Raw genomic sequence first — 23,834 nt, 5'->3', positions numbered from 1 at the left:
GTAAGCTTCTTTGTCTTTCAGAGCCAGGGAGTTAGTCTTCCATTATTAGCCTTTTGATACTCTGCTATTTTTAGCTCCTAAAGATCAAGTATTTTCAGTAATAGTCCCCTGATTTCTGTTGAAAGTAATTTCTAATTTCCATATTAATCAAAAAATAGCTTTACATTTCTTTAGTCCTAATCCTAGTTACAACAAGAAAAGAGGATTAGATTGTATTGACATCTATAAAGCAATTAAAATGCACATATCAAAATCCCAGGAAACCTGATCACTACTGTAGCCTTTGGGATACAAAGGAGAAAAACTCACTGTGTCCATTTATTCTCTTCATTTTTGACCTTCAAAAAATACAAATACAGAAGGGGCAGATTTGTTTCCCAGGACTAAATCATAGTAATTTGGTAGGTGTGGGAAAGGCATTACTGTTGGGATTCCATTCCCTGTTTTACCACTGACTTGCTGAATAATCTTAGCCAAAAAGTTATTTCACCTCTGAGCTTCTATTTGGCTATCTACAAAATGGGAGAAATAACATTAGGGGCCCAGTGCCAGTGGTGATGCCTGGAATCCTAGCACTTTGGGAGGCCAAGGTGGGAGGACTGCTTGATGCCAGGAGTTTGAAACCAGCCTGAGCAAGAGTGAAGCCTTGCCTCTACAAAAAATAGAAAAATTAGCCAGGTGTGGTTATGTGTGTGCCTTAGTCCCAGGCTGAGGCTGGAGGATTACTTGAGCCCAGGAATTTGAGTTTCCAGAGAGTTATGATGATGCCACTACCCTGTAGCATGGATGATAGAGCATGACATTGTCTCAAAAACAAAACAAAACAATCATTAACAAAACAAATCAAATCATTGATTTGAGGCTCAAATGAAAAGCTGGTGTGAAAATATTTTTTGTATGAGCAGTGGGTAAAATATATATAGTGTATTATTTCAACTCAACATACAATCATGAGTAGCTTATCAAGAGGATATGTTCTGAGAAATGCATCATTAGGCAATTTCATCACTGTGTACCCCCAGGGGAGTATACTTACACAAACCTAGTTGGTATAGCCTAGGCTATAAACCTGTACAGCATGTTACTGTACTGAATACTGTAAGCCATTGTAACACAATGCTAAGTATTTGTGTATCTAAAAATAAAAGAAGTACAGTAAAAATATAGTATAAAAGATAAAAAATGATATACCTATATAGGGCAGGTTGCTCAAGGTGAGTAAGTGGTGAGTGAATGAATGTGAAGACCTAGGACATTACTGTATCCTACTGGGTACTTTATAAGCACTGCACACTTAGGCTACACTAATTTTATAAAAAAATATTTTTTCTTTCTTCAATAATAAAGTTAACCTTAGCTTTCTGTAACTTTTTAACTTGATAAACTTTTAAAATTAAAAAAAATTTGGCTCTTTTATAATACTTTTCTTAAAACAGATTGTATAGTTGTACAAAAATATTTTCTTTATACCCTTATAAGCTGTTTTGTATTTTAAAATTAATTTTTTTTTAACTTTTTAAACTTTTTTGTGAAAAACTAAGGCACAGACACACATATCGGCTTAGGCCTATACAGAGTCCAGATCATCAATATCACTGTATTCCACCTCCACATCTTGTCCCACTGGAAGGTCTTCAGGGGCAGTAACACGTATGGAACTGTCATCTCCTATGATAACAGGGCTTTCTTTGGGAATACCTCCTGAAGGAACCACCTAATTGTTTTACAGTTAGCTTTTTTTTTTTAATAAACAGAAGGAATATGCTCTACCAATAAAAAGTATAGTATAGTAAATGCATAAACCAATAACATAGTCATTTGTTATCATTATCAAGTATCGTGTACTATACATAATTGTATGTGCTGTACTTTTATGTGACTGGCAGTGCAATAGGTTTGTTCATACCAGCATCACCAGAAATACGTAATATGTTGTGCTATGATATTAGGACAGCCACAGCATCATTAAATGTTAGGAATTTTGCAACCTCATTATAATCTTATGGGACCACTGCCATGAGCTCAGTCATTAATTGAAACATCATTATGCAGTGTGTGACTATACTTTACCCCCCATGAGCTACAGCAGACCCAGTCAGTTGTTGCACTCTGCTCACTTGGGTAGGGCTGAGCCTATCTGAGGAGTCTCGGACTGTGCTGAGAGGAGCATATTCCAGCAGGGAATAACCACAAACTAACAAGTGCTCATGTGACTGGAAACTTTTATTCTAATGATGAGGGACAAACAGTGATCACATATTTAATACAAACAAGAAAATATATAGTATGTCAGTTAGTGCTATGAAGAAAAACAAAGCAGGATAAGGAGTATAGCCAGTGATGAGAGATAAGAGTACTATTTTAGAAAGAATGAAAGGTGACCTTTGAACCAAGTTCTAGGAAAAGGGAACAGAAAGGGTAAAGGCTTTGAGATTAGAAAGTGCTTGACACATTTGAGGAACATCTAGGAGGTCATTGTGGCTGGAGAAAATTAGCAACAGGGCAGATAATGGGAGATGTAGTGGGGGCTCAAGTGGGTCTTTAAAAGGATTTTGCTGTCATTGTCATGAGAAGCTACTGTAGGGCTTAAAGGAGTTACGAGATCTGACTTAATGTTTTAACAGGATCACTCTGGCTGCTGTGGGAAATAGGCTATATGAGATCAAAGGTAGAAGCAGGGAGACCAGTTATGAAGCTGTTGCAGTAATCTAGCGGAAAAATAATGATGATTTGGACTAGAATAGAAAGTGTGTAGTCAGTAAGATATGGTCAGATTCTGAATATATCTTGAAGGTGGAATGAAAAGGATTTGCTCAGGGATTGGATATAGATAGGAGAGAAAGAATAGAGTCAAGGATAACTAAGGTTTTTGGCCTGAGCAGCTGGAAGAATAAATTGTCATCTGATGTGCAGAAAACTGCTGAGAATAGGTTTGGAAGGGACTGAGAAGATAGGAAGCAAAAATTTATTTCTGAATCTCTTACATTTGTAATAATAATAGCTAACTTTTTGAAGGCTTAACTATGTGCCTGGCCTGCTTTGGGATCTTAACTAATTTAATATTTCTAGCAACCTATTATATTAGGTAAATAATATTATTAGTCCCATTTTATAGATGAGAAAACTAAGTCAGAGAGCTTAAAGGGCACAAATAATAGTGTTGCTAGGATTCAAACCTAGGCAATTTGTCTAGCTCCAGAGCCCACATGTTTTTTTGTGGGTTTTTTTTGGAAGCAGAATATTGCTCTGTCGCCCAGGCTAGAGTACCTTGGAGTCAGCCTAGTTCATAGCAACTTCAAATGCCTGGGCTCGAGGGATCCTCCTGCCTCAGCCTCCCAAGTAGCTGGGATTAATGCCATATGCCACCATGCCTAGCTAATTTTTTCTATTTTTAGTAGAGACAGGGTCTCATACTTGCTCAGGCTAGTCTCCAACTCCTGACCCCAAGCGATCCTCCTGCCTTGGCTTCCCAGAGTGCTAGGATTACAGGTGTGAGCAACTGTGCCTGGCTAAGCCTGTACTTTTAACCACTCTGCTACGTAGCTTTGATACCTAGCAAATATCCAAGTGGAGATGCCAAGTAGGCAGTTGTATACTATATGAGTCAGGAGTTTAGGCTAGAACTGCAGTCTAGCAATATGAAACTTGAGTATAATCAGTGGACAGATGAAGCTATAAAGCTTGGTTAGGGCCAGCCACCATAAAGGGAGACATGTTCACAAAAAGGCAAAATGATGAAATCAAGTCCCCAAAAGATAACCTACCTTCTCTGATTTGCTGCTCCTCAGAGCCAAGGAGGGCACAATCCAAGCCACTTACAGATGCCTCCCAAAATGCTAAAAAAACCTCCCTCCACTGCTTCTGCCTAGACTGTCCTTTTTCCTTTTTTTAGTCCATATCCAAGGGCACCTACTACCCTGTCAAATAATAGGTAATAAATAAATGATCGTTGATAAAGGTGCCTTCTCACTCTCTATCCCTGTGATGGCACTTTTCAGGCTATATTCTAACTGACCACGTATTTTTTCTCCCTCATCAGTTGTTAACTCTCTCAAGATCAGGGACCCTCTTGGATTTGTTTCTTTTGTTTTTAAACCACTCAGCTTCAGCATACAACCTACCTGGTAATTTCTTCATTGAGTACCTATTCTCTGCCTTATCTATGCTAGGCAATAGAGATGCAAACATCATCATCCACAGAAGTAGCAAGATGAAAAATGTCAGTTGGGGACAAGGAAACATAATAAAACAAAATGAAAATGGGATCAAAATGAGAAGAAAAGTGGGGAGGAAGCCCAGCTAACCTATGATGCCTTTTTTAGACAAAGAAAGTTGATTGTAGGGAAGGGATGTTCTCTACTGGCTAAATAGGCTATCAGCTACCCTGCATTTGGAAGCTCAGGTGCTTGCTGTACATGCCGAGGGGGAGGGTGGGTGGGTGATTTGCTGACAGAGTGGGAAGTGGGAAGACGAACTAAAAGCTGTTGCATATAGGCTAATGAGACATAGCTGTGCCTTCAGGGAGCTTACAGTTTGGGGAAGGAGTAGAGGATAGGAAATATTAATATAAACAAACCATTGAAATGTAGAGTGCAGTAAGTATGATGTGATAAGATAATTTGGGCATGCATGTGTCTTCATTTTCTGTTCTAAAGGATAGAAGCTCCAAGTAGTCAAGTCTGATGCTATATGAAGAGGCACTTTCAGATAATCAGAGTAGTCTCACAGTGGAATGGGTGTCTCAGGAAAGGAAGGAGTTCACTGTCCTCACTGTCAGTAGACATGTAAGGGCCGAGATGAATGATTCCATGAGGATGTTGTAACAGAGGCTCTAGCCCCAAATGTGAGATTGGACTAAATGGCCTTTAAGGTGTTTTTCTAACCTTAGCAATCTGTGACCCTAAGTCCCTCCCCTTTTCTGGGCCTCAGGATGTCATCTATAAAATGAAAAAGGGTAGACCAAGCAAAGCTCCCTATACTATTGCCATTCTGTAGTATCTGCCAAATCCAAGTGAATTAAAGATAATTCTACTTGGAAACAGTAAAGGAAGATCCCATAATTGCCCCTAAACTAAAAGGCATCTGAAATGACAGGAGTCTGATTACTTGTAGCTGCACAATATCTCACATGAAGCTGAATACGGTTTTCAGCCATGAGACTGGATCACTTGGCTTTCCAGATTAGACTCCTTTCTTCTTGAAAAGTGGCACACGTCCAGATTGCTAATTAAGTGACAACAATTTGGCTACCTCAGTTCTAAAATCAGAAAATGATTAGGAGGTAAAGAGAGATGAATTTTCTTTGGGGTTGGAAAGGATTTAGGGAAAGGCATATTAACAAAGATACATTATTAAAACTCTAATATTTACAAATCCCAAAGAAGCTTTTAGGGATTTAAGAATTTAATCTTTGACTTCTAAAACCAGCTTTCCATTGTTAGTCAAAATGCCAATGAGCATTTAAAAACTGCAGGGAGCAGTGAGACAGGCACTTACACATTGCTAGTACAAGTACAAATTGATAGTCTTTCTAGAAGCAGTGTGGCAAAATATATGAAGACTCTTAGCATGTCACTTCTTATCACCTCCACTGCTATTTCCCTGGTCTGAGTCCCCTCATCTATTGCCAGGAGTTTGCAGTAGCCTCCCAGCTGGTCTCTATGCTTCTCCCTGTATAGTCTGTTTTCAACACAGCAATCAGAGTGAACCTTTTCAAACATAAGTCAAATCATGTTATTCTTTTTTTTTTTCACTATTATTAGTATTTATTTATTTTTTTCATTATTATTATTATTTTTTATTTCGGCATATTATGGGGGTACAGATTTTAAGGTTTCAATAAATGCCCATTTCCCCCCCTCCCCCCCCAAGTCTGAGGCTCCAAAATGACCATCCCCCAGATGGTGCACATCTAACTCATTATATATGTATATACCCGCCCCCCTCCCCCCTCCCACCTGCTCAATACCCTATTACTGTAGTACATATGTGACCACTAAGGTGCTGTTCAGTTAATACCAATTTGCTGGTGAGTATATGTGGTGCTTGTTTTTCCATTCTTGGGAAACTTCACTTAATAGTATGGGTTCCAACTCTAACCAGGAAAATATAAGATGTGCTATATCACCATTGTTTCTTAGAGCTGAATAGTACTCCATGGTATATATATACCACATTTTATTAATCCATTATTGGATTGATGGGCACTTGGGCTGTTTCCACAGCCTTGCAATTATGAATTGTGCTGCTATAAACATTCAAGTGCAGGTGTCTTTTTTGTAGAGTGTCATTGGATCTTTTGGGTAGATGCCCAGCAATGGGATTGCTGGATCAAATGGTAGATTCACTTGTATCACTTTAAGGTATCTCCATATTGCTTTCCACAGAGGTTGAACTAGTTTGCAGTCCCACCAGCAGTGTAGGAGTGTTCCTCTCTCTCCGCATCCACGCTAGCATTTATTGTTTGGAGACTTTTTGATAAAGGCCATTCTCACTGGAGTTAAGTGATATCTCATTGTAGTTTTGATTTGCATTTCCCTGATGATTAGAGATGTTGAACATTTTTTCATATGTTTGTTGGCCATTCTTCTGTCTTCTTTAGAAAAGTTTCTGTTCAAGTCCTTTGCCCACTTTTTAATAGGGTTATTTGATTTTTTCTTCCTGATTTTTGTGAGTTAGAAGTATATTCTAGTTATCAGTCCCTTATCGGATGCATAGGATGCAAAAATTTTCTCCCATACTGTAGGTTGTCTGTTTACTTTCATGACTATTTCTTTGGCTGTGCAGAAGCTTTGTAGTTTGATCATGTCCCATTTATTTATTTTCGTTGCTGCTGTGATTGCTTTTGGGGACTTCTTCATAAACTCTTTGCCTAGGCCGACGTCTAGGAGAGTGTTTCCAACTTTTTCCTCTAGAATTCTAATAGTTTCATACTTTAGGTTTAAGTCTGTTATCCAGCGTGAGTTGATTTTTGTGAGAGGTGAAAGGTGTGGGTCCTGTTTTAGCCTTCTACAGGTGGCTATCCAGTTTTCCCAGCACCATTTATTGAAAAAGGATTCTTTTCCCCAGTGTATGTTTTTGTCTGCTTTGTCAAAGATTAGATGGCTATATGAGGATGGTTTTATATCAGGATTCTCACATCTGTTCCACTGGTCAATATTCCTATTTTTGTGCCAATACCATATTGATTTAATTACTACAGCTTTGTAGTATAGTTTGATATCTGGCATATTAATGCCTCCCATTTTGTTTTTGTTGCCTAGAATTGCTTTTTTTTTTTTGAGACAGAGTCTCACTTGTTGCCCAGGCTTAGTGAGTGCCGTGGCGTCAGCCTAGATCACAGCAACCTCAAACTCCTGGGCTCAAGTAATCCTTCTGCCTCAGCCTCCCGAGTAGCTGGGACTACAGGCATGCGCCACCATGCCTGGCTAATTTTATATATATATATATATATTTATATATATATTATATATATATTTATATATATAATATATATATATTAGTTGGCCAATTAATTTCTTTCTATTTATAGTAGAGACGGGGTCTCGCTCTTGCTCAGGCTGGTTTCGAACTCCTGACCTCGAGCAATCCGCCCGCCTCAGCCTCCCAGAGTGCTAGGATTACAGGCGTGAGCCACCGCGCCTGGCTAGAATTGCTTTTGATATTCGGGGTCTTCTTTGGTTCCATACGAAGTGTAAAATTATTTTTTCTATATCTGTGAAGAATGCTGATGGGATTTTAATAAGTATTGCATTGAATCTGTAGATCAGTTTGGGTAGTATAGACATTTTGATGATGTTGAGTCTGCCGATCCACGAGCATGGTATGGATTTCCATCTGTTTACATCCTCTGCTATTTCCTTCCTCAGTGTTTCATAGTTCTCCCTGTAGAGGTCTTTTACGTCCTTGGTTAAGTATATTCCTAGGTACTTTAATTTCTTTGTTGCTATTGTGAAGGGAATTGAGTCTTTGATTTGGTTCTCAATTAGATTGTTGTTGGCGTATATGAATGCCTCTGATTTCTGTGTATTGATTTTGTATCCTGAGACTTTACTAAATTCATTGATCAGTTCCAGGAGTTTCTTGGTTGAATCTTTGGGGTTTTCTAGATATAATATCATATCATCAGCAAACAGTGGAAGTTTGATCTCTTCTGCCCCTATTTGGATACCTTTAATTCCATTTTCTTGTCTGATTGCTGTAGCCAAGACTTCCAGCACTATGTTTGAACAGAAGTGGAGATAGTGGGCAGCCTTGTCTGGTTCCAGTTCTAAGTGGGAATGATTTCAATTTTTCCCCATTCAGTACGATGTTGGCTATGGGTCTGTCATATATGGCTTGTATCATTTTTAGGTATGTCCCTTCTATGCCTATTTTCTTAAGTGTCCTTATCATGAAAGGGTGTTGAATTTTGTCAGAAGCCTTTTCTGCATCTATTGAAAGAATCGTGTGGTCTTTGTTTTTGCTTTGTTTATGTGGTGAATTGCATTTATAGATTTACGTATGTTGAACCATCCCTGCATCCCTGGAATGAAGCCCACTTGGTCATGATGTATTATTTTTTTGATAAGCGTCTGGATTCGGTTAGCTAAGATTTTGTTGAAAATTTTTGCATCTATATTCATTAGGGATATTGGTCTGTAGTTTTCTTTTTTTGTTGCATCCTTTCCTGGTTTTGGTATCAGAGTAATATTCGCTTCATAAAAGGTGTCGGAGAGGTTTCCATTCTTCTCGATGTTGTGGAATAGTTTCTGCAAGATAGGTACTAGTTCTTCTTTGTAAGTGTGGTAAAATTCGGGTGTGAAACCATCTGGACCGGGACTTTTCTTTTTAGGGAGATTTTTAATTGCTGTTTCTATTTCAGCTCTTGAGATTGGTCTGTTCAGGGAATCTATTTCTTCCTGGTTGAGCCTAGGGAGGCTGTGTGTTTCTAGAAATTTGTTCATTTCCTCCACACTTTCCAATTTGTGTGAATAAAGATTTTTGTAGTATTCATAAATTATATCTTGTATCTCTTTGGGATCAGTTGTGATATCTCCTTTTTTGTTCCTGATGGAGCTTATTAGAGATTTCTCTTTTCTGCTTTTCGTTAGCTTAGCCAATGGTGTGTCAATTTTGTTTATTTTTTCAAAGAACCAACTTTTTGTTTTATTAATCTCCTGAATAGCTTCTCTGTTTTCAATTTCGTTTAGTTCTGATTTGATCTTGTTGATTTCACTTCTTCTGCTGGGTTTGGGGTTGGTCTGTTCTTCGTTTTCCAGCTCTTTGAGTCATTTCGTTAGATTGTCTATTTGTGATCTTTTTGTCTTTTGGTTATAGGCATTTATGGAGATAAACTTTCCTCTCAGAACTGCTTTAGCTGTGTCCCAGAGAATTTGATAACTTGTCTCTCCATTGTCATTTTTTTCATAGAATTTTTTATTTCATCTTGATTTCTTCATTTATGAAGTAATCATTTAGTAGGAGGTTGTTTAATTTCCACGTTTTTGTGTAGAAATGTGAGTTTCTGTTACGGTTGATTTCTACTTTTATTCCACTGTGATCTGAGAAGGTACATGGTATGATTTCTATTTTTTTAAATTTCTTGAGATTTACTTTGTGTCCTAGGATATGATCAATCTTGGAGAATGTCCTGTGAGCTGATGAGAAGAACGTATATTCAGTGGATTTTGGGTAGAATGTCCTGTAGATGTCAGTCAGACCCAATTGTTCCAGGGTTTTGTTTAAGTCCATTATTTCTTTATTAATTTTCTGTTTGGAGGATCTGTCTTGTGCCGTCAGTGGGGTATTGAAATCTCCGGTGATTATGGAGTTGCTATTAATCCATTTGCTTAGATCCAGTAAGGTTTGATTTATGAATCTGGGTGTACCTAAGTTGGGTGGATATATATTTAAAATTGTTATCTCTTCTTGTTGAAGTGTGCCCTTCACCATTATATAATAACCCTCTTTGTCTTTCACTACTTTTGTTGGTTTAAAAACTAAATCGTCTGAAATTAGAACTGCCACGCCAGCCTTCTTTTGGCTTCCACTTGCCTGGAATACTGATCTCCACCCTTTTACTTTTAGTTTATATGCATCCTTGCAGGTTAGATGTGTTTCCTGAAGACAGCATATACTTGGCCTGTATTTTCTTATCCATTCAGCCAGCCTATGTCTCTTGAGTGGAGAGTTTAAGCCATTCACATTTATTGAGAGAACTGATAGGTAAGGTAAATTACTGTTCATTCTGTTGGGTTGGATGTTGTTGCTTTGATTTCTGTCTTGAGCCATTGTATTATCTGGCCTTTAATCGTTGGGTTTTGGTTGTTTTTATATTTGTGAGTTTTTATTTTGGTGTTCCGTGCATAACACTGTTTTGAGTACTTCTTGTAGGGCTGGTCTTGTGTTGGTGAATTCTCTGAGACTTTGCTTGTCTGAGAATGTCTTTATTTCTCCTTCATATATGAAGCTTAGTTTTGCAGGGAATAAGATTCTAGGGTGGGCATTGTTTTGTTTCAGAAGAGTGAGAATGGGGCCCCAGTCTCTCCTTGCTTGTAAAGTCTCATTAGAGAAGTCTGGTGTTATCTGAATTGGCTTTCCCTTGTATGTCACTTGCTTCTTTTGTCTTACAGCTCTTAGAAGGGCCTCTTTAGTTGATATTTTGGTCAGTCTGATGACTGCATTTCGTGACGTCTTCCTGTTTACATTGAATCTCCCAAGGGTCCTCTGAGCTTCTTGAACTTGTATATCGAGATTTTGAGCAAGGCCTGGGAAATTTTCCACTATTATATTTTCAAATAGCTTGTCCAACCCTTGAGTGTTGTCTTCTTCCCCTTCTGGTAACCCTGTGACTCTCACATTAGGTTTCTTCACATAATCCCATATCTCTTGTAGGCTTTGCTCTTTTCTCTTGTTTCTCTGCTCTATCTCTGTGATGGTTTTATTTAGTTGGAGGATGTTATCTTCAATCTCAGATTCTTACTTCTGTTTGATCTACCCTGTTCTTGAGACTTTCCACTGTATTTTGTAGTTCCCTGAATTGATTCTTCATTTCCAGAAGTTCGGTTAAACTTTTCTTCATTTTGTCTATTTCTTTAGTGAACTTTTGTTCTAGGTCCTGGAGTCTTTTTGTGGTTTCTTTGTGTTGGTTATTGAGTTGTTTTTGCAGGTCGGTGAGTGTTCTTATGATCCACATACGAATTCCTCTTCTGTCATTTTGGTTGGTGTCCATTTCTAGGGGGCTGGTGCTCCTCTTTGGGGGTGTGTTTTCCGTTTGGTTCTTCATATTTCCTGAGTTTCTTCGCTGATTTCTTCCCATGTCGATCAGTTGTTGTTTCTTTCCTTTAGGTTTTTGTTTGGGTATTCACACACCTTGTTTAGTTTCTGAGCCGTTAGGTGGTGTCTGTGGGTGAGATTCGACCAGTCCCTGTATAATGAGTCAGTGGGTGCCGTGAAAAGGCTGTGCCGGATGCTGTCCCTGTCAGTAGGTGGCGCTTGCTTGGAGGAACAGGCTATGCTGTTGTTTTTGTGCCTGTTATCAGCTCTTGTTCTGGGCATTGCTGGGTTGGGTAAGCCTGCCCTCAGGCACCACCAATGCCATTAGCAGGGGTCAAAGTTCTGTTGTCTGCTTCCAAGAAAAGCTGTCAGCAAGGGGCTGGAATGGTCCTGCTCAGCCAGAAAGTCTGCGTGTGGGTGTGGGGCTGTCTGAGACCCGCAGTCTGGAGCAGGCCTCGCTTCTTTCCACCCTCCCCAACTCCGCAGCTACTCCTGGGCCTCTGCCAGCAGGCCAGACCACACGCCTCCAGGCCTCCCTGGACCGTGATGCTGGCGGGGAGGTTCCCTGCGCAGGAACGCCACCTGGGCTGGGCGCACGGCCTCCTTTTGGAGGAGGGTTGCCCTCTAGGACGCTGATCTGCCCCTGAAGGCACACACACCTCAGTAGGCTGTTCACGTATATCCCTTCTGTGCCCCGGGCAATGCTAGACCTCGGTGCACGGGATCTGGTCTGCAGGTCCGACCTCTGGGTCCCAGAGTTCAAACTGTATCCCCACCAGGGAGAGGAGTTCCGGTCCCAATTCACCCACAGGGAGCCCAAGCTGGGTCTGTGTCTCTCAGCCTCTGAGTCGGCACCGTTCTCCTGGGAACACCGTGCCAGCAGCACCTGGGAGGGCTGGCAGGTAGGGAGCTCACAGTCTGAGTTCCCCTTAGTCAGCTGTAGGGTCCCAAAAGGGAAGCTCCCGTTCCCTGGAGGTGCCTCTGGCTGGTGGCTATATTGTCTCTCTGGGCAGCCTCGGGTAGGGTTGGCGGAGGGGAGGAGGAGGCAATATGGCGCCTGCCGCGCCGCTCGGGTCTGTGCACACGGAGGTGCCGGGAGGGAGTTGAGAGCCTGGTACCGGTCCGCTACAGGCTCACCTCTAGCTGGCGGCAGCCGTCTCTGGGCTGGTGTGCGCAGGTCTCTCCACCCACTGGGGAGCCCACCAGCAGTCCCAAATGCAGGGGAGGGGAAACGGCAAATCCACATACCCTTCCCGCTGGTCTCCGGGCTGCTCCGGCGGTCTCAGCTTCCAGTTCTCCTCCGCAACCTCCTTCTGTCGAGTCTCCCGGGGTCTCAGGTACCCCTCCTTCCGGCCCTCGTCCGCTGTATGCTCATTTTCTTGCTTCTTTTTTCTAATTTCTGCTAGAATCTGTCTTTTCTGCAGACACACTCTGTCTGGTGGTGTTTCTCGTCCGCCATCTTGATCCACCCGACAAATCATGTTATTCTTTTGCTCAGAACCTTGTGATGGCTTTTCATTTAACTCAGAATAAAAGTCTAAGTTCTCACAGGAGCCTGTAAGGCCCTAAATGAACTGACCAGCCCTTTATCTCTCTGATTTCCTCTACTGCTACTGTATCCTTCTTTTTCTTCGTCTTCGTCTTCTTCTTTTTTTTTTTTTTTTTGAAACAGGGTCACACTCTGTTGCCTGGGCTAGAGTGCAGTGGCATCATCATAGCCCACTGTATCCTCCAACTCCTAGACTCAGGTGAGCTCCTGCCTCAGCCTCCCGAGTAGCTGGGACTATAGGCACATGCCACTATGCTTGGCTAAATTTTTATAGAGATGGGGTCTTGCTATTTCAGCTCAGCCTAGTCTTGAACTCTAGCCTCAAATTATCCTCGTGCCTCAGCCTCCCGAAGTGCTAGGATTACAGATGTGAACCACCATGTCCAGCCTTTCACCCTTATTTGTTCCAAAATGGATCAATGATTTCAATATACAAGCCAAAACCATAAAACTCTTAGAAGAAAACATAAGGATAAATCTTCATGACCTTCGATTTGGCAATGGACTCTTAGATATAACATTAAAAGCACAAGCAACAAAAGGAAAAAGAGATAAATTGGACTTAAATCAAAATTGAATTTTTTTTACAGCAAAGGCATTATCAAGAAAGTGAAAAAACAAGCCACAGAATGGGAGAAAATATTTGCAAGTAATATATCTGATAATGGTTTAATATTCAGAATATATAAAGAACTTCTACAATGCAACAGCAAAAAGACAAAACCCAATTCAAAAATGGGAAAATGATTTGGGTAGACATTCCTCCAAAAAGATATACAAATAGCCAGTAAGCACATGAAAAAGATGCTCAACACCATTAGTCATTAGGGAAATGCAAATCAAAACCATACTGAATCCCACTTTACACCTACTATAGAGGATAATTATAATTAAAAAAATAGAAAATAACAAGTGTTGGTGAAGATCTGGAGAAATTTGAACCATCATACATTGCTGGTGGTAATGTAAAATAGTAGAGCTGTTGTGAAAAACAATTTAGTTGTTAAAAAGCTAAACACGGGAACTAGGTGTACTGGTGCACACTTGTAGGCCTACCTACTCGGGATGTTGGAGTGGGAGTATAAGTCCAGCCTGGGCAACATAATGAGAACCCTGTCTCTTTTTTTTTTTTTTTCTTTTTGAGACAGAGTCTCGCTTTGTTGCCCAGGCTAGAGTGAGTGCCATGGCGTCAGCCTAGCTCACAGCAACCTCAATCTCCTGGCTCAAGCAATCCTTCTGCCTCAGCCTCCCGAGTAGCTGGGACTACAGGCATGCGCCACCATGCCCAGCTAATTTTTTATATATATATATTAGTTAGCCAATTAATTTCTTTCTATTTTTATAGTAGAGACGGGGTCTCGCTCTTGTTCAGGCTGGTTTCGAACTCCTGACCTCGAGCAATCCGCCCGCCTTGGCCTCCCAGAGTGCTAGGATTACAGGCGTGAGCCACCACGCCCGGCCAGAACCCTGTCTCTTAAAAGAAAAGGCTAAAAAACATGGAATTACCAAAAATCCTTCTATTCAATATAGATCCCAAAGAATTAAAAACAAGGACTCAAAGAGATACTTGTATGTCATTATTCTTTGCAGCATTATTTACAGTAACAAAAAGGTGGAAACAACCCAGGTATTCATCAATAGAAATGGATAAACAAAATGTGGTATACACATAAAATAGAATATTTTTCAGCCATAAAAGGGAATGAAATTCAGACGCATGCTAAGAGAAAGAAGCCAGACAAAAAAGGACAAATAGTGTATGATTCCACTTACATAAAATGTCTAAAATAGGCAAATTCATAGAGACAGAAAGCAGATTAGACATTACCACTTTGGGAGTTGGGCAATGAAAAGTTATTGTTAATAACTTGCAAAGTTTCTGTTTGGGGTGATGAAAAGTTTTAGAAACGTAGTGATAATAGTTGTACAACATTGTAAAAGTAATTTACAATGCCACTGAAATGTACATTGAAAAATGGTTAAAATCACAGATTTTATGTTATATATGCTTTACTACAATAAAAAAATTTCAAAAAAACCCCCCAAACTATATATGATATGTTGAGGTGAGCTGGAGCTGCCTTGTGTGAGCTCTTGAGAGCTGGTCATGAGCACCTCTTCTCAACTACACCTTCTGCAATGTTGGTAGCTTCAGATTGGCCACAGTAGGAGTATTTACACCAGGGCAATTAGCAAATGCCTCCACCCCCACCCTTTTGGAGCAGCCAGTTTTTAAATACTTACAAGCTTATTACTAAATATGTATATAAAAATGCATAAGCCAGGCGCGGTGGCTCACGCCTGTAATCCTAGCACTCTGGGAGGCTGAGGCGGGCAGATTGCTCGAGGTCAGGAGTTCGAAACCAGCCTGAGCAAGAGCAAGACCCTGTCTCTACTATAAATAGAAAGAAATTAATTGGCCAACTAATATATATATAAAATTAGCCGGGCATGGTGGCGCATGCCTGTAGTCCCAGCTACTCAGGAGGTTGAGGCAGAAGGATTGCTTGCGCCCAGGAGTTTGAGGTTGCTGTGAACTAGGCTGACGCCACGGCACTCACTCTAGTCTGGTCAACAAGCGAGACTCTGTCTCAAAAAAAAAAAAAAAAAAAAAAAAAGCATAGAAAACCATCTAGAAGGATAGATGCCAGACTGTTAATAGTGTTACTACTGGGGAGGAGAGTATTATTGTGGCAGGAATGTGAAAGTAAACTTATACATAAACAGTGTTAACACTTCTATATACCTTCCTTTTTTTTTTTTTTTTTTTTTTTTTTTTACAGTGAGTATATAGGTATATTTCTTGTATTGCTTTTTAAAAATAGACCTAAAATATGCATATATTAGAATTGTGATATCGGAAACTTTTCAGAGGCTGAAAGCTGGTCACATGTATTATCTAAAATATCCCATGAAGAGACTAAAGACTGAATCCTGGGAATTGGATTCTTCAGAACTGCTGTTTTCTTGCCCAACTAATTGAGGCTTTTTCTTGTCTCTCTGTAGGTTATCCCACAGCCTACCCGGCAGCGGCCCCTGCCTACAACCCCAGCCTGTACCCCACCAATAGCCCCAGTTATGCTCCAGGTAAGGAGTAAGTGGGGGCAGCAATGGTGAATGGGATGGGAGGTGGAGCTCTATTTGGAAAAACAAACTCACCTACTAGCCTTTTCCTGTCCTTAATTTCTGTGGGCTCAGCCTTTCCAGGCTTGATTCTCCTGGGAGTCCCCTCTAGGAACTAGAGCAGATCTGCCTCAGGGTGGGGGTGGGAGTAGAATCTCCTCCATTATCCTTGGGACTTAACGTTGGCCCATCTCTCCTATGCTGGAATGTTTAAGACATGTATTCTCCTCACAGAACCTTTTCTGCTCTCCCAAGCAATGTCCAAATCCATTCTTTGTGGAGTTTTCCCTGAGGCTGCACACACACACACACACACACACACACACACACACACACACACACACACACACACACTGACAGACAGACAGACAGACTCCTGGGGTGTGGATTTGGAAGAGAGTGAGAGACTTGCCACCAGAGGGTAAAGACCTGGTTTTCAAGCTGAGATTACCTACTTGTTTTTCAAAATATTAAAGTCCCAACACTTTCTGGATAGAGGTTGAAATGTGTTTGAAAATGTTGAAAAGGTTTGTTCTATTTTGGGCCAGGAGCATTGCAGATGACCTTAACCCTCATGCTCAGCCGGTGCTTTAACACTCAAGAGCACAAAGAAAGAGTATAGGCTGTGTGGTCAGGAAGTCCTGGGTTTGAATCCTGATTAACTAACTCACTAGTTGTAAGGCCTTGGGCAAGTCACCTCAGCTCACTGAGTTTCAGATGTGACTACCTACCTCAGGGTTGTGGATGGTTTTATGTAAATTCCTCTTTATTTACTCAACAAGTATTTATTTGTTGAATGTTCTCCATATTAGGATAGAAAAATTAAAAGATGCCATCTTTACCTGAAGTAGCTTATAGTCCATTTGGGAGCCTGCATATAAACAAATCCATTGTAGCACAGTGTGATAAATGTTGTAATAAGAACAAATATAAGAAGAGAGGAGGGAATAACGGTGCGTGTGGGGATGAAAGTGTAGGGGAGGCTTCACAGAGGAGGTAGCAGTAGAGACTTGAGGGAGAAGTAGGAGGTGTTCTTTTAAGCACACAAAAGAAGAGTAGGCATTCTAGGCAGAGCAGAGCCTGGGCAGAGGCATGGAGATATGAGAACACAATGCTGTGAGGAACCTACAAGTAGGGGAATGGTTGAAGCATAGACTGTGGGCAGCTAGATGAATCTGCAATAGCCAGATTTGGAAAGGCCTTCATTGTCATGATAATATCCCCATTTTCTTGCTTAGCAATTGTTACTGTGTTAGTAGAATTAGCTTCAAAAGACCCCAGAGATTCTCCATTTCCTTCTCTTCTCTTGACAAGGGAGATCCAGAGAGAAGCATGTTTTCTCCCAAGTTACCTAGTAAATCAGCAATAGCATATGGACTAGAACCCTTGGCAGATCTCCTCTCAGTCCAATGCTCTTGTGTGCCGTTCCCTTTCTTCTGGGACATTTAAAGGAGAAAAGAACAGGGGCTATGTCTGAAGACCTAGATTTGAGTGCTGACTCTGTCACTTCCTATATTAGCAACCTTAAAGTTACCTGACCTCTCTGAACCTCAATTGCCCCATCTCTATGGTAGGAATCATATCATAATCATATCACACACCACACACACACACTCACCCCATGAAGTTATCAGACAGCCCCTCTTTTTTTGGCAAACAAAAAGTATTTTATGCAAATAAGTGATGTTAACCCTTAAAGTGCTTACATAGATATGTCATTCCACAGAGATTTAGTTTGGTCCTGTTGTGCCTGAGACACTCTGGAAGACAATGCAGGTTATTCAAATTTGAGGAAGCTGTAATAGCTGCCCTCGGAGATCTTATGAGGAGAGCAGTGACACCTGGGCTAAAAATCTATAATGGTATCTCAGCATTAATTTTATATTCACTTTTAGTCAATAAGACATATAATATTTCCCCAAAAATCTATAATAGGAGGCAGAAACAATAAAAGCTACAGAAATTCTCTCCAGTAAAATACTTAATCAAATTTGATAAATTCTATCTTAAAAACTATGACTTTAATTATCACATATCTAATATATAAATGATTTAAATCCAAGTACTATGAGATCTGGGAATCGGCTTTATAATAAACTGTCTAGTTTAAAACAAAATGAGGTGAGTTGCTGCAGAAGGTCGGGTAAGATCAGGAGAGAAGATTCATTGTCTTTACAGTCGGGAGGCCATCAGTGACCTCATTGGAAGCAGTGTCAATGAGGCGGGAGGCTAGAAACCAGAGTGCAGTGAATCTGGGTAAAGAAGCAGATCTAGCAGATAAAGCCTACTCTTACTAGAAGTTTGGCTACCAGGGAAAGAAAAACCGAAAAGACATTGACTAGAAGGGAAAGTGGGGTTGAAGGAAGGGTTTTTTTGAGTATGAACATGATCAAATAAATAAGTACTGATGGGAAGGAGCAAGTGGAAAGGACAAGTCGGAGATGCAAGAGAAGCAGTGCCAGACAGAGCTAGGCCCTTGCAGAGGCTGCTGTGGGAGTGGGAAATCCAGAGCTCTGTTCTCTCCTTTGTTTTGAGGAGTTGAGTGGCAGGTGAAGGTGGGTACCTCTCACAGGAGGGCAGCTCTGTACAGGAAAGATCACGGGTAGATGTGCTTAGATTAAATTGCCCAGTGGGAAGTGGAGAGTTCTTGTGTAATGACCTTGATTTGCTGAGACAGAGGGGAGCTAGGGATAGACAAAGAGTTCTTAAGGAGAGAGGTTTGGGTGTGAGCGCCTCACAGGAAGGAGTGGGAGCTGAGGAACTTCCAAAATATAACACAGCAGGCCTGGCTGAATGGTGGAGGCCGTGAATTTTTCCAGACTCCCATCCCCAGCACTGGGTTATTTTCTCATAATGTTCACTTCTGGTGACTGATTGTGGGATTGTTTTAAGATCAGTTTCAGAAGAAAGTGGAAGGACAGGGAATAAATAACCCACTAATTATCAAATGGTTCCTATGTGCCAGGAACTAGTTTAAGTTCTTTATGGATATTAACTTGTTTTATATCACAACAAACCTTTGAGGTCAGTACTGTTGTTATTCCCATTTTCCAAATGGGATAACTAAAATTTAGAGAAGTTAGGTAACTAGCCCAAAGATCCAAGCCCTGGCATCCTGCCACCAAATCCACATAAGCTCTGAACTACTACATTGTTGTTGAGGGCAGTGGGCCTGAGAGAAATTGAAGTGTTAGGGGCTAGGTGCAGTGGCTCATATCTGTAATCCTAGCACTTTGGGAGGCTGAGATGGGAGGATTGCTTGAGGCCAGAAGTTCAAGACCAACGTGGGAAACATAGTGAGACACTATCTCTACAAAAAATAAAATTAGCTGGGTATGGCAGCACATACCTGTAGTCCCAGCTACTCAGGAGGCTGAGGTAGGAGCCCAGAAGTTCTAGGTTGCACTGAGCTATGATGACACCACTGCACTTTTAGGCAGGGCAACTGAGTGAGATCCTGTCTCACGGGAAAAAAAGAAAGAAATTGAAGTGTTAGACTAGAGCAACCAGGCCAGAGAGTGCAGATAGGAGGTGCCTGAAACTGAAAAAAATTAAGTCTGGGAAATCTCCTGGCATGTGTAGAGTATTAAGTTTTAATTTTAAAACAAAAAAAAGCCCTCATCTAACCTGATTTTTCCCAATTTTGTGTTTCTAAAAGTCACCATCTTTCCAAGCTATGACTAAAGTCACTGAGACCATTTTCTCAGAAATCCACAAAATCTACAAGAGAGGGCAGCATTAACACATTGTGTTAGAAAGCCCCAAACTGGGACTTGGAAGACCTGGATTATAGCACTAACTCTGTTTCTAATTTTGGTGTGACCTTGGGAAGATCCCTTTCTCTTTTGAGTTACACACGCGTGTGCGGGCACGCACACACACACACACACACACACACACAACTGGGTCTGTTTCATATTTTGGAATGCTCATCTCTGCATTTACAATGCAGATTTCCTGACTGCAGTGGAGGACTTCCTGCCCTGGAAAGCTGGCTCAAGGTCAGAGAGGACAGTGCAGGTTACTCTCTGCTTTTTGCCAGAGCCAGGCATTTGTGATGCATAGAGGTGTCTGCAAAGGAGTCAGGCTCTCAGGTTTAAATTTCTTTCAGCTGCTTCAAGGAGATCAAGGAGTTGTTTCAGAGAGAGCTATTTTTAGCAGCTATGAGTACCTACCCTAAGATGTCACCTGTCCAGGATGCAGGGAAATGGTTCACTCTTTCATTGGTTCTGAAAGCAGTGTGGGTATGATACTTGGAGCTTTTTTCCAAGCTTGTAATGATTTAAAGGATGTTATGTAAAAATAATTGGGCCTCACAGGAATCAGGGGCCAGCCAAGACTTGGTTTTTAGAACCTGTAAAGTAAAGTACAAATATATCATTTCTAGTTTATACATAACAAACCTGGGGAAGGGCAGGAGAAAGGAATGTGTGCTTTCTGAACACCTCTATTCCAGGCCCTGCCCAAGGCATGTTACAAACATTTGTTTTGTTTTTTTAATTTCTCTACTTTTGAAGGAATACATATTCATTTTTACTTTAGTCTTGTGAGTTCAAGCTTCTTGCCTCCAGTTTGCTCAGAGAGGTAAAATAAGTTATCCAAAGTTATACAGCTAAAAAACAGTAGAGGTGGGATTCAAACCCAACTTGTCTGACCCCACAACCTATGCTCCTTCTATAGCACCGCACTGTCCCAGACGCTCCAGGGATGGAGTGCCTGTGCATTTGGTCCTTGCTCTCTGGGCATTTACAGACAGCTCTTTAGAGGCCAAAGATAGTGAGGTTATCCCTGAGCCTTCACTTCCTCTAACACATAAAGTCTTTGTCACGTGTGAAATCCTTCTGAAGTTCTTCGGAGAACTGAAATGTATTCTGAATATCAGGGACAAGCAAAGAGCAAGAGCTTAGGCTTGTTCACTTCCAGCTTCTGGGTCAGCTGCTTGGAAGACACCATGGCATCCAGGGAGGTGCCCCTCGACAATGAATGGACTTTCCTGGATGGCAAGTCTGTCACCCTCTGCAGGGTAGAGACACTTCATACCTTCTGCATTCACTGTTTCTTATGTAGCATGTAGCCCAGGGGAGAATCTGTTTATGTAACTGCAGTGTGTACACTTTTGCACAAATTCTTAGTGGTAATTTCAACTAACATTTCTATCCAACAGAGTTTCAGTTCCTGCATTCAGCTTATGGTAGGAGAGCTATTTTTTCTCATCTGTATTACAGCCTATGAATGTATCTTGTAACAATGGTAGATCCCTTCTCCTTTCCTCCCCAAATCTCATCCCCTAGGCTTGGGCTCCCCCCAGGTGGCTCAGCAGCGGTTCCTAAAGCATGCAGGAACATGTCTGATGGTGCAAAATCATGGGTTGGAGACACACATGAACCATCCCCTAGGGCAGCAATGAAGGATCATGGCACTAAAAGGCGTCTCTCACCCTAACCTGGCTGCAGAATTCAAACAAACAAATAAACAAAAATTCTAAGGCCTGTATGTGGCTCCTCTGTTGCCTTTGTGGTAGCCTCTGTGAAGGAGTACCTGAATTATGCCTATTAGAACCCAAAAAACTAGTCTGCCCCAGGATCAGGTTTTCCATCTCCATCAGCAGTCTGACATGTTTGAAGACCTGGTTGACTTTAGGTACAATCTGTTCCCTTAGCCCAGATCTTGAGCTCTGGGCTCATTTTGGGGGCATTTTCCTAGATGGTGAGAGGTGGGGGCCAAGTGTACTAATAAGTGAGGGGCCAGAGCTGGGTTCTCTGGGCAGTGTGGACTCCAGGCCCAAGGCACCACGAGAACTTCTGGGCACCTGTGAGGGTCCCAGCAGTGTAACTTGATTAGGTCCTTTTTGTCATAGACAGGAAGGGACCATGAAAGGACTTGCCACTTTTACCACACTCACCTGGGCTGCTCAGGACAATGTTTTTTGAAAATCTCTGCACACTTTCTCAACTTTTAATCTTGAATTATTTGGATGCTAGAAATTGAATTGGTGTGTGATGCATCTTTCAGGAGATGAGCTGTGAAATTTCTCCTTGCCACTGCTGTGGGCTGTGTGATCTTGGGCAATTTGCTATTGTCTACAGGCCATAGATAGAATGTTTTATTCCACATGATTTCTGAGGTCCCTTTAAATGCTAACACACTGTCCTCTTATGATTTTATTATTTTAATTTTACTAGTCACAAACCTGTTTCTCAATCATTTGGGGGAGGAGTCATTTGGCATTTGCCTCAGGATATATGAACAGAAGACTTCATAGAAAGTTACAGAAGCTGACCAGGTGTGGTAGCTCACATCTATAATCCCAGCACTTTGGGAGGCCAAGACAGGAGGATCACTTGTGCCCAGGAATTTGAGACCAGCCTGAGCAACATAGTGAGACCCCCATCTCTACAAAAACTGTTTTAAAAAATTAGCTGGGCACAATGGCACAGGCCTGTAGTCCTAGCTACTTGGGAGGCTGAGGAGTGAGGATCAGCCCAGGAGTTCGAGGCTCAAGTGATCAGTGAGCACTGATTATGCCACTGTGCTCCAGCCTTGGTGTCAGAGTGAAACCCTATCTCAAAAAGAAAAAAAAAAGAGAGAAGCTTTCGTGCTTCCTCACCCTTCCATATCCTGAAATGGGTATGCGTAAAGAGTATGGATGGTGCTCTTCACAAAATATTCTGCACCAAGCCCTAAGCTGGCCCTTTGAAGATGAAAAGACCAGTCAGACAAGGTCCTTGTTCCAAGGAGCTCACAGTTTAGTGGGGAGACAGACAGGACATCAAGTACAGGGGCTTCTAAGAATCACAGGGACTGGGCTATCAACTATATAGGAGGCATGAAGAGGTCGTGGTTAAGGGGTGGGGAGAAGAGAAGCCTTCATAGTAGAGGAAAGTCTTCTCATGATTGATGGATTAATAAATGTTTACTAGGTGGAGTTTGGTGAGAGACACACCAGAAGAGGTAGCACTGTGGACAAAAACACAGAGATGTGAAGTTCCTTGGCATATTCTGGGAATGATAAGCAGTCTCTGTGGCTGTAGTGTGGGTTGGAGAGTGAGAGCAATCAGAGAGTCTGTAGAGAGATCATTAGGACTAGATGATGGGGACATTGAATGCTACACAGGAGCTCAAACTATAACCTGTGGCAGTGGAGAGCCATGGAATGTTTTTAAGAAAGAGGGTTTTGTGATTAAGTTTAGGTCTTAGAAATATCAGTCTGACTGCAGCTTGGAGATTGGAGGGGGCAGGTTTAAAAACAACAGTGAGGAAGCAGTTGCAATAGTTCAGGTGAGAGATTAAATTAGAGCTGTCCTCAACTGTGGAGTTGGAATGAGTGGCTAGATACCATAACTAGAAGATACAAGACTAGGCTGGCGCGGTGGCTCATGCCTTAATCCTTGCACTCTGGGAAGCTGAGGTGGGCGGATTGCTCGAGGTCAGGAGTTCGAAACCAGCCTGAACAAGAGCGAGACCCCGTCTCTACTATAAATAGAAAGAAATTAATTGGCCAACTAATATATACAGAAAAAATTAGCTGGGCATGGTGGCACATGCCTGTAGTCCCAGCTACTTGGGAGGCTGAGACAGCAGGATTGCTTGAGCCCAGGAGTTTGAGGTTGCTGTGAGCTAGGCTGAGGCCATGGCATTCACTCAAGCTTGGGCAACAAAGCAAGACTCTGTCTCAAAAAAAAGAAAAAAAGATACAAGACTAGATGACACTTTATTTTTGACCCTCACATCAATATTATGAAGCAATCAGGGAGTGATTATTAGTGCCATTTTATGAGACAATAAAACTAAGCTTAGAAAGGTTAAGTGACTTGCCCAAGGTCCCACAGCTAATAAGTGGCAGAGCCCAGGCTAGAACTCAGATGTCCTGACTCAGTACATTGTTCAGGATGATGGTCCCTTGCTG

General features: G+C 41.5%; 1 protein-coding gene across 2 annotated transcripts in view; it reads left to right on the top strand.

The window, feature by feature from the left end:
- The window catches only part of FAM168A (family with sequence similarity 168 member A), a 192,212-nt gene that overhangs the window by 143,865 nt on the left and 24,513 nt on the right, over positions 1-23,834 (top strand). Inside the window, exons 3-4 of one of the 2 annotated variants that reach the window (XM_012744926.3) lie at positions 15,812-15,892; positions 21,093-21,119. In XM_012744926.3, coding sequence (XP_012600380.1) covers positions 15,812-15,892; positions 21,093-21,119 — 108 coding nt within the window. The remainder of the gene's footprint in view (positions 1-15,811; positions 15,893-21,092; positions 21,120-23,834) is intronic. The other variant, XM_012744927.3, reaches the window with a different exon arrangement.

Source organism: Microcebus murinus, chromosome 4 (assembly GCF_040939455.1).
Source record: "Microcebus murinus isolate Inina chromosome 4, M.murinus_Inina_mat1.0, whole genome shotgun sequence".
Lineage (NCBI taxonomy): Eukaryota > Metazoa > Chordata > Mammalia > Primates > Cheirogaleidae > Microcebus > Microcebus murinus.
The sequence above is the reverse complement of the archived record's forward strand: the minus strand, read 5'-3'. Positions and strand labels throughout refer to the sequence as shown.